General features: G+C 34.9%; 1 protein-coding gene across 1 annotated transcript; it reads right to left on the reverse strand.

The window, feature by feature from the left end:
* Positions 1-323: 323 nt before the first annotated feature.
* LOC149415038 (zinc metalloproteinase nas-4-like) lies at positions 324-7,672 on the reverse strand. Its single transcript, XM_089642982.1, has 6 exons — positions 7,543-7,672; positions 5,018-5,212; positions 3,159-3,268; positions 2,322-2,526; positions 1,211-1,347; positions 324-413 (listed from the first exon to the last, which is right to left on the reverse strand). The coding sequence occupies exons 1-6, from the start codon at positions 7,670-7,672 to the stop codon at positions 324-326; spliced, it is 867 nt and encodes a 288-aa protein (XP_089499108.1).
* Positions 7,673-12,099: the final 4,427 nt, after the last annotated feature.

Consider the following 12,099-nt stretch of genomic DNA (forward strand, 5'->3'; position numbering starts at 1 on the left):
TGGAAAACCCTGTACTAGCGCCATCCACAGCGTTTAAAAAGGAACAAGTTCCAAGCCTAGTAATGATTAAGCGCTAGAATTAGCTTAAATTTGAGCGAGGATTCACATACTTAGCTAGCATCAAGAGCAACTGATATACCGCCTATATACGAGCGACGTTGCCACTCTTCGACCAAGTTCGACCTTACTGCACAGATTTTTAGTAATTTTTAGAATTTTTGTATGGAACTTCTATAAAAGTTATATGTGTTTTTTTCGACGTCAAAAATTAGTAAATGTGTTTTATTGTGACAATTTGAGAAGGCCTTAATTCTGGTAATTAGTCAATATCCCGGACACTTGTACTGTCTATTCAGCTTCATAATATCTCCGTCGCTCATTCCCATGCGTTGACCGATTTTGGCTGATGTTTCCTGGAACAAATAAATTTTTGAAAATGTTGAACATTGAAAATTAATAAATAACAACACAATTGATCACGAGCGATGGACAAGCTGAAAAATACGTTGAAAGAAGGTAACTATAGTTGTGAACGATGAATAGGTACTTGAAATAAGTGGATGCTTGTGAGTTCAGAGAGTATTTTCACGAGAGATGGAAAGATTGATAGGGATATTGGAAGAAGGGTTAGTGCAGAAAACTCTGTTAATCGAGGACTGAATGCATTATGAACTAATAAAAAAGTTGACCAAAGAAACGAGACAATCAGTCTACTATGGAATGCTGAAATCAATACTGATGAATGTCAGTGAGGCTTGGAACTGGCGGATGAAGAATGAATGTAGGATGACTGAGGTATAAATGACTTCCCAGAGGTGTGTAAAACCATGAATTTATCTACGTAATGTGGAAATCTAGAAAGAATACAAGTCTCATGCGAACTAAATTAATCAGACAGCTACGCTTAGATGATTTAAAGACGAAGAGCAGATTAACAGAGAAAGGAGTATGAGAAGAATACGGGGACACCAGGGATACCCGAGGATATCATGACATGATCAAGTGAATTAACCAAGAATTAACCAATTTATGAGTCATTATATCAGGAAAAAAGATACGTGAATGCAGCAAGGAGTGTGTCTCAAGACTGAGGCCTTAGGCGGTCCATCACATGTATAGGTGTGTTTGGTTAGTTTGGTTTGTGGTTTGTTTGTTATTTTTCTCAAATTTTAATGGAACTGTTGTAATAATATATAAAAGGACTAGTTACCTTTATTGGAACAATAGTCCTATTTCCATCTGTGCTAAATCCATACTCAGAATAGTGAAGGACACTTTCGTAGTCGTATTCCACTCCGTGGTTGGTTACCACACTTGAAGTGTATTTGTTGAAGTTGTGCTCAGTACCTGGAAAAAATGCAAAACATTATTAGTTACTTTAAAAAGAAGCTAAATTTATTTTACATCAATAATTTCATATTTGTGATAACCGCCTTGTAGTGTTCAAATATCACAGGCTCTCGGAAAGTTTATACGTAGTTCAAAGATCTTCACGCAGGACCGTTAGAAGTGGAAGAGTGTTCACCGCAGAAATTGGTGTGGGGACCACAATCTTCAGCAATGATTCTTGAAGAAGATGTTGATAAGGCACACGAATAACTTCACAGTTGACCAGATCAAATGGTCTTAAATGAAACTGGACTGAGTGAGCATCTCATAAACTAGACGTTAAGTTTACAGCTTCAATATGATGCTATCAATATGAGAAGCACGTAATGTTTGACCTTTTAAATATAATATGAAGTGTAATCTACTGTTGAGTTTGGTTTCGACTTCTGATTTGCTTAATCTTGAATACTTGGTTTGTTGTACTGCTCTAAGAAACTGACGTTATTGATAATTTTCATTTTGCTGTGCCTACAACTTCCCAACTTGTGTGTTTCATCCTTCCTACAACATTGTGATAGTTCTAGTCTCTAGTGTAGATGGTATAGAGTTACCGGACAGATGTCGGTAGTGTATAGGATCACCACGGTAGGTACCAAGGTACGGGGTGACCAGATTTCGAGAAGCAGAGATATTATTTTTTGAGAGTACAATACAGAAGACGTTGGCCTCCAGGCCATCCTACACACTCGTTCCCGATTATACGTGCTTTTAGTCTATACACAACGAAGTGGAGAGGCGACCATATATAACCACCGACATCTGTCAGCTACTCTATAACTTCCTTGATCTATCTACACTACAGTTATATATGGCTAAGAGCTCAAACTATCGCAGTCATTATGCGGATCCCTGTTTGCACCGTTGATATTTACCTCACGAGAACGTGTCCTCTTTTATAGTTTCATCAAAGAATATTATAATTAACAATTTACCTGGTCGGATTTTGTCCCACACAATCCTGACAAAGTCATCTCTGTCGTGCGTACTTTGCATATGATAGAAACCCAGCGCGTGTAAGAACTCGTGAACGATAGTACCGTGCCGCCAGCACCCCGATCCCGGGTTGTTTAAGGCCAGGTTGAGAGTCTGAACCCCTCCGACCATACCGACGCTGGAATAACAGCCGGAATTGTAGCCCTAGAACACATTTTTTTTCCATTAAATCCTCACGGAAGTGGATGAGAAACATAATTGCCTCAGGTTAAGGGTATTTTTTAAGGAAATTCTGAGGAGGAAAAGGGGATGAGGTGTGGGTAGAATTGAGGGTGTCAGTGTATCCAGGAATGACGAACATTTGACAGCATACTTCTCACTATGGAGCATGGTGATAGTTCGAGAGATTCCGGCTTGAGAGGTCAAAGGATCTCCCTCAACCGTCTTTTCTTGATCCGGCCACCACGCAGTTGGTGGCCAGATGCATCCACTACCAACTGGACTAACCTTACACCACAAGTTACCAATGTTGCAAACACCTAGGGGTGACCTATGGCGACCGTATTGTTTATCTAATTAATGGTTTCTGGGGCGCACGGTACCCATAAGCACCTTTCAAATTGAAATTTGTGAATGCACTTATTCTTCCAAGGAAGACATATTTTTAAAACGTTTCCAATAATAAATATGTGAATATAATGTCTTATTATAAATGCGTTGAACAGACAGGTTGATACATATTGCACGAATGTTATGTAGTTTCAAGATAGAACAGTTAGAAATCAACAGACCAGTTCAAGTTACTGAATTATAATTTAACTACAAGTAAATCTCACCACAACATTAACATAATTTGGAGTGGACATCTTCGACTTCTTAAATTTCACGCAGGATGATTTTGAAATTTCCTCCATCGCCTCCGCGATTGCCTCTGCATGGGAGTCAACTGCAAAAATAATTAATAAAAATATTCAAATTGTAAATTATTAAACAATATTTATGCTTGTCATATCGAAAGTATTAGAATTCACTTCCTACAACGATGTCCTTTCCTAGCTGCTTAACCCTTTCAGTCCCAGTATTAATTCAAATTAACATGAACTTTGTGATTTTTTTTACCGTAACGGTAGCAATTTAGAAAAACCATGTTTTCGTTTTCTTATAGCTTGTAGTCTTTTCTGTGGTGTCTATTTTTTCCGCTCGGTTGAAATCCTTATTCCCGCCACAACAACGATAAATATTTTGACATCTGCTGATTGTGAGTTTCATCGAATTTCTGCCGTCATTGATTACTTAATTTAAGGTGAGATATCAATATTTTATACTCGAATTACAAATATTTTAACGCATTAAGATGTGTTCTATAATAATAACATCAGTTCAATTCACTGATCACAGTCTTTTTCCCAGAATATTGTAAATGAATTTCAATATTCATTCAAATTAACACTGGTAGTGACGGACATGTTTTCGACTAGTATGGCGAATTTTTAAAGATGATTATTTCCTTGATTATTTCTTTATTTCTGGATAAATTTTAGTTAAAATGTTATTTGTTTGTACCTTAGAGATAAACACTTCATTGTAAATGTGCATTTTTGACATGAAACAGTTATTTGTATTACTTTTGTGTTATGTTATGTTGACATATTCAATACCAACTTGGCAAGTTTTGTGGATCATTTATAACATTTATTTCAACAATACTCCTAAACACACCATGTAAACCAACAAATAGCTGTAATTTTCTGTTTTTGTTTCTTGTGTTTGTATGACTTGTTGCATAGCTTTTATCAAATGTAATTTTATTCTTATTTTCTATGTTATGTTTCAAAGTATTTGTCAAATTAAAATTATACTACCAACCATGTAAAAGCCCTCTGGGCGTTAGATAAATAAACAAATAATAAATAAATAAATAATAAATAAATAAATAATAAATAAATAAATAATAAATAAATAAATAATAAATGTTTATTTTACCTTTCTATTTAAAAAATACCCTCTGACGCATATAAAATTTTCTAAAAAAAAATACAAAATTAAATACCAAAAATTTTCAAATAATTTTCTAATCAAGCATTACATATTTGATAATTGTGAAAAAAATAATGCGGGTGTGAAAGGGTTAAGCTGATTATTGTTGAGAGCAGTACTTATCCAACGAATTAGATGATATCTGTAATGTAATATGAACATGGTTATTGAAAATTGTGCACGTGATTTTAAAATACAACTCCCCATCTTGATCTATACCAGCGAAGTTCGTTCATTTTGTGGCAAAAGTGTTGTCGTATTTTGTTGCGTGTCGTTTCGCTAGAAAGTAGTGTAAGATTTTGAACTATTGTTGCTTTAAGCGACACGCCGCCTAGAAGCTATATATTTTTTAATATTAATATAGCTGATTAAATTATTAATGATCAAGTCTGCAACAGTCTCCACCTAAAATATTTTTTACTGCCTAAAATTCGTGTTTGAAAAATGATCTTCAGAGATAGTCTAACTTGCTGGAAGACAAATTTGCTTCGTGCAGACCAACAAAAGGTAAAAAGCAATGCTTCTTCCGATCTTTCGACTGCGAGATAGTACACTTTATTATTGATTTATGTTTTCCAAAACCAATAATATGTTTGATGATTGATTTACTAAGCACGGAAGGGTTCAATAAATTTAAATTAAAGTCAAGAAAACTTACGCAATAATGCACTGAGATTATAGTACAATGTATTGTTGGTCCATAGCTTTTTAGGGTTCAGTATGGCGTTCCTTGTTCCAGCATAGTCCTCTACAAACGAATCCACTTGTTCTGAAGTCAGTACGATATCTCCCTCAAACTTGCCGCTATTCTCCCAGTCGTTCTGGAGGTCTGCCAGCTCTGGACTTAATGGTTCTAGAAGTTACAGAACGACGGGATTTATGTGGTGTTGCATTGAATTTTTACAACTGTTTAAAGAAGCGAAGCTTGCAGTCCACACTAGAGTGCTGATACAACCCTGATGTATGGCCATGTCTTCCTCGGTCATCCACGTTTTCTTATACCATTCTCATTCACGTCATACATTCTTCTTACACTTCTTTCTTCGTTCATTGGCTCGGCATACCCGAAGCGTCCTTTTCTTAATTTTAATCATTACGCTTACGTCAGCCATGCATTCTGCGAATCTCCACATTTCTTACACGATCATACGTTATGATTTTACAACACATACGCCTCAGGGATATAGCATCTACAACATTCAGTCTACTTTCATCCTTCCTCTGCCAGTTGCATGGCTCCCTGCCATACATATTACATAGGGTAGATATCAGTACTCCATTGTACACTGCTAGCTTTCGCTTTTTTAGACATTTTTGTTCAGTCCCCTATTTATGGAGTTTATTTTACCGATATTGCTTCCTTGTCGATATTGTCCTGCTACACCCTCAGGGTATCTTGCACGGTTGATCGATAAAACCCTAATATGGAATTGATATAAATATTATTACAATATTGCCTAAAACCATCATCTATGGTCAGTTAGCAATAATTGCGAACACGGTCAGAAAATGATTCCGACAGTCGGTAGACAAAAACTGTTTGCTTTTAGCGCGGCACCCAAGGCGTCAGATAAACTTCGGTTAACTGCCAATATACACCTTTTTTTAATAACGCGTTCGTTAAACAAAATAACTGGATTATTAATGAACGAAAGTGAACAAACGAAGCTCTTAGAATTGAAATAAACCTTACACGCGATAAATTGATTTCATTAACTAACTAACTAACTCTTTTAGTGTCAAAAAGTACATGCGGACGCCAATGTATATTAAAGTTAGTATTACAAAACAACATCATTCAATTTATTAGCATTTTTATTTTGTACGTTACCGTTTGACCTTTAGAAATGGACAGACCCGCCATTGTTGCCGTCGAACAACGTTTTCTTATTTATTTCATGTCAATATCGGTTTGGCTATTAACAGCACAACTTTAATAGGGATACTGATATCACATCGTTGTAAATTCCGTAAAGGATCTCGGTGTCGTCTTTGATCCCGAACTGAAATTCTCTGACCATATATCGCAGCTCACTCAGTTTTGCTACAAACTTCTTGGGTTCGTCATTAGGACATGCAAGCAGTTCAATTACCAAGATGCTATGTTAGCGTTGTTCGATGGCATACTGAGAAGCAAGCTGGAGTATGCGAGCGATGTTTGGGCACCGTAGCACCAGAAGTACATTGATATTACAGAGCAAATCCAGAAGAAATTCCTCAGGTATGTCTATATGCGGACGCATGGAACCTATCCTAGGTTCATGCACCATATCGACTTACTTGAGGAAACTAATTCTGTGAGTCTGGAAACTAGGCGGAAAGCAAGTCTAGCTATTATGTCTTTAAAAATTTTATCGATAGCCCATTCCTCTTGGGATGCTATGATTTATATGTACCAGACCACTACAGCCGAAGTCGATACCATGACTTATTCAGAGTACCAAAAGGCAATGTGGTATGATTTTTTTTCGACTGTTTTCCTAACTGTAACATATCTGTAAGTTTGTCACATGTAGTACTCGTTTATCTACCAAAACTGACACTAGGTATAAAGAGCAACTTGTTTGTATAACGCGATGTTCTATGTTTCCTCTGTTTGTTTATACGTTGAGACGTTGGTGCATGCTGTTCGCCACCACATGGTCCAGTGTTGAAATTCCGACCATCATTTGCAATAATTTCAAATAGCAGCGTTTAGTGCTTACAGTCCTGTGCTTCATGGTTGTCAAAGTTAATTTATTACCCGTTTGATTGTGCACTTTTTTTATAGTGAAAATAATTACAGGATTTCATACTGGAACCTTTAATGGTTAACATAAATGGTTTTATTTTTAATGTCGTAGCTTTAAATCTTAGACAGCTGGGAGCGAATTGGATGGATGCTTGTAATTGCTAGTTTTGTGGCTTGTTCCGTGCTTTTCGTTAACTTCCACAAAGTTGAAATCCAGAAACAAAATCCGGAATGACCATAACTGACATAAATCATAAAACCGACGTCCTGGTAAAGCATTGAATGACGAGGGGAGTGGTGCTGTTGAACGAACTAGCAAAGAATTTGGATGTAAGTGACTGTTCTTTAAATGACTTAAAACAATTATTAAAGAGTCACCTAGTTAAATGCTGATATGACTATGTACATACATCGGTCGACGTTCTGATAGATTGGTATATTTTCAAACTTACTTTCATATGTCCCATCGACAGTTTTCTCCAAGAAATCCCTGAAATTGGCAATATCATTACTGGACCTAGCGACACCGGCTTCAACAAAGGTGATCCCGACGAGAAGCATTATTATTGCGAGGCCAACCATTTTGAGTTCTGAAATAAATTTCTACATTTTATAAAGCTCAGTCAAAGAGACTGATACATACTTTATTGAATAAAAAAACGCACATTGTGATTCACCACTATTTTAATTGAATTAATAACTGAGAGACAACCAGGTATCGCTTATCTCAAGCCTCATCAGATTTTGTTCAATTTATAATGTGTAATACTTATTCAGCGGACGGCTTTCGTGGTAGGGTGGTCACGATCCTTGGCTACGATTCCTGAAGTCACGGGTTCAAATCTCGTCGTGCGTAAGTAAATTTTATTTAATTAATTTGTGTAATTTTCACACTATATCAATTTAAAATAATACATAGTATATTAGTAGCAAGTTCCTTGCTTGAAAGCCGTAATTTTTGAGCAGACCTGAATAGCCAGGTACTTCTCTTCATACCCCAATTGGGGATGTCGTAGTATCAAGGTCTCCAGTCGGTCGAGAGCAGTTGGGACTGTTACGCGGTACTCGCATTAAAAAGTCTATGAATGTAGATATTTATATTTACCTTTTAGAAGAAATGATAAGTGACTTGATGAAATTTTGTATTAACTAAAAAGACGACTCACTTTTGCAAAGCACAGCACTAAACTACAATACGATGGCGAAATTGCATTCATTTATAAACATTATAAATGCACGCATCTCTTTGGCAAAATAATGCCAAAAGAACGGTAAGATTCTCGTTATCTACTGTTCAATTGGCAAAACTGTGAAAACATTTTATTCATGGATACATGGAATTACAGATTACAAACACTTATTGAAGAAAGAAAAAGATATATAGGAACGTATTAATTAACAAATTAATGTACAATGTAAATACAATGCTAATATACCTATCTATAAATGATATGAATGAATTATTTTCAAAGATTTAACTGTCAGTATTAAAGTTTTTGGTCTTATCTTGTCTTTGGGTTTATGTCAGTGTTAAAAGGGTTGCTTGGTTCATACACAGAGGTGGACTGACCCAGAGGGCAATATTGACTTTTAGTTTTGGTGGTTCATTATAAAATAATGTGCAAACTCTCGTTCCAGTTCCTGTTCTTTTTCTCGTTCTTCAACTTGTTCTAGTCTTTGTTTTTGTCATTGTGCTTGTTCATATTCTAATCTTCGTTCTTGGTATTGTGATTGTTCTTGTTCTTGTGATTGTTGTTGTTATTGGTATTGTGATTGTTGTTGTTATTGGTATTGTGATTGTTCTTGTTCTTTCGATTGTTCTTATAATTGGTCTTATGATTATTCTTGTGATTGTTTTTATGATTGTTCTTGTAATTGTTAATGTTCTTGTCATTGTAGTTGTTCCTGTTCTTATCTTTGTTCTTGTGATTGTGATAGTTATTGTTCTTGTTCTCGTTATTGTTCTTGTGATTGTTCTTGTTATTGTTCTTGTAATTGTTATTGTTCTTGTCACTGTAGTTGTTCCTGTTTTTATCTTTGTTCTTGTGATTGTGATCGTTATTGTTCTTATTCTTGCTCTCGTTATTATTCTTATTATTATTCTTGCTATTGTTCTTATATTCGTTATTGTTTTTGCGATTATTATTATGATTGTTCTTTTGTTTTTGTGATTGTTCTTGTGATTGTACTAATGATTGTTATTTTTCTTGTGATTGTTCTTTATTGAATTACCTAGCTATTCCGATCTGTACACCAAACATGGCTAAAGCCATTTAAAGCATCGTTTCAAATCTAAATGGTGGTCCCACACTAGGTCAACACTGAGAGTATATTCTACTCTACAACTTGCTGCAAATATTACTATTCATTATCTTAAATTACTAAATTGTGAAATAACACAAATTAATCAAATAAAATTTACTTGCGCACACCGAAATTTTAACCCTCGACATCCAGCTTGCTTTTCGAGAGCCTTACCCCTCGACCACTGAAGTAAAAATATCTTTCAAATATCATTAATATTAAATGGCATTATAGTGTTTGGTTTAACCCTGTTCAAATGTAAGCATTTGACCCGTTACATGAATAGCAAACGTTCTCATTTGCGCCCTAATCGCTTCGCCTATCGCAAGTCGTAAAAGGCCCAAAGGCTGTATTTTTATATCTTCATTGCCTGTTTATCGTTAGCTTCAAATGTAAGTATCTCGTTAACAGCATGACATCCACAATACATAATTGTTATTCACATAAGGAACGATAGTATGAATGACTACACTGCTTTTTAAAGCCAAAAAGTGCTTAAAAATATATCCATTCTACGAAACTACACGAAGAAAAATGAATATTTCTAAATTATGATTATCGTCAAATTAATGATAATTCATATTTCGTCATTACACATTATCAGAGAAAATGCAGGTGCATGAACATGTGTTCCGATATGTTAGAAATTTGATAACAGGTTATCAGGAAATGGTCGGCAATCCCGGTTTTAACCGGATTACTAATAATTTGAAAAGATTCTAAATAAATTAGCAATCCTCATTTTTCTCTGTGTGCTCGGAGAAAAACGAGTATTGCTGATTTATGAAAATCCTGTTATACACGGGACAGTAGGCCGTTTCGTAATAAAAATGTTAGTACTTTCAGAATATATCGGAACACGTGTTCATGAACCAAAATAATGAATTCCTAGACTACCCAATCAGGTTGTCGCCTACAATGAAATTATATGTTATTTGAATGAGCGTAGTTTTTCATATCGTTTATCTGTAAATTGATTTGTACTTTCCGTTTCCGTTTCAAGATGGTGGTCGCAATCTGAATTTATACCTATTTATAACATTTTTCTCATTGACATTTTAAGTTTTATATATCTTAAAAATATATGTTATAAAATAATGATTATAATACGTACATGTGTGTTGTATATATACAAAGGTGGAGGTTCGTGTTCAAATCGCGGCGTGCGCAAGTAAATTTAATTTAATTAATTGTGTTATTTCACTTCTTTAAAATAATATTAAGTATATTTGCGGCACATTCCATTGTGGAATATACTCTCAGTATCGCCCTGGTGTAAGACCATTCAGAATTGAAGCGTTGCTTTAAAATGCTTTAGCCGTGTTTGGCGACAAGATCTGAATAGCCAGGTACTTCCCCACCTTCCTCTTCCCATCTCCTTCATCTCCGCATTACCTCCAGTCTCACAACATACTACAATTGGGGATTTCATAGCATAACTGACTCCAGACGGTTCGGAGTAGTTCTAAAAAAACAGCTGAAATGTTAATCATATGAAATTCCCCCGAAAATTATTAAAAACACACTTTGTCCTGTTATTTAACTGGTTATAGGTATGAAAAAAATTCACAGCGTATCTTTAAATGCAACTTTGCATTTATCGCGAGATTTCTGCTATATTTAAACAAGTCGTGTTTTATTACATATTGTTATATCTGCTTTACTATGCAGACTTCGGTGTTGGGAACTCTTTGAAATTAGCAAAAGGAAGTATTTACGTTACAATAAAAGGTCTGGATTAAACTAAACTGTTCATTACCCGAGGGTTGGTAATTCTCTGGCTCCCGAGGAGCTTGCTCTCTGACAATATCATCTCGCAAGTAACTATTACACTCTAGCGACATCTGACGGAATCTGGAGTAAGCTTTATGACTAGCGCCATCTATCGATTAAATACTCAACCTAAAAAACTTTCTCTAAATTATTATCGTTTTTTTAATATTAGCGTGCTCTCTTTACAATTCGTATTTATCATCTTCCTTTAAAACCATCTTTTTCTTCTTTTTTAACGCTTACTACGAAGCCTTATTGATTCAGTAAATATTATATTTATTTCAATATCACAGTAGTTACCTGACTGAAGAAATTAATAGTTCTGTGAACATTGAACGTTGCGTTCTAATTTTGCATTATTATAAATAAATCAAAACTAAAATTTCCTCTAAGATTTTGTGAGAAGGTAGTTAAATACCTATAATACCTATTTATAAGCCATAAATTTTGTGTACTTATGTTTTTTTTTAAATATTTCAAATAAGGAATTATACTTTTTTTTCACAGAAACGTCACTATCTCAATGACAATTCTTTTTTTAAACATTCTTCTGGCAGTTAGTTACCATAATATTGAAAAAATGCAAATGAAATCTACAAACAAACACCACCATTTCTCATTGAAAAATGAATCTTTACTGAATCATTCAAACGGTGAATAACAAACAAATTTACAGGTAGACGAAATGCAAAACGGTCGAGTTAAGTAATTATAAATTTATAACATGGTTTTAATTTGTTCAGTTGTTTGGTTTTGGTTTCATGTAGGTATTTGGTGCGGTATAGTATTTATATCTGATCTCCCTTCTGATTTTCTTGACTATTTTGTTGAATAATTGTAATGGTTTTCTTAAAAATCACCTTCGAGATCAAGGTTACGGTTAGGTTGGATTGTTGTTGACCTTGATCTATCGGTATTTCAATGGAAGAATG

This window comes from Hesperophylax consimilis, chromosome 19, assembly GCF_061612785.1.
Source record: "Hesperophylax consimilis isolate HC1 chromosome 19, BYU_Hcon_1.0, whole genome shotgun sequence".
NCBI classification, from domain to species: Eukaryota; Metazoa; Arthropoda; class Insecta; order Trichoptera; family Limnephilidae; genus Hesperophylax; species Hesperophylax consimilis.

Coding starts and splice junctions, on each gene's coding strand:
- LOC149415038 (XM_089642982.1), bottom strand. CDS start 7,672: ATGGTTGGCCTCGCAATAATAATGCTTCTCGTCGGGATCACCTTTGTT. Junction 2,527..3,158: donor CAAATTATGTTAATGTTGTG/GTGAGATTTACT, acceptor AATGTGTTCTAG/GGCTACAATTCCGGCTGTTA. Junction 1,348..2,321: donor GTGGGACAAAATCCGACCAG/GTAAATTGTTAA, acceptor CATTTTTTCCAG/GTACTGAGCACAACTTCAAC.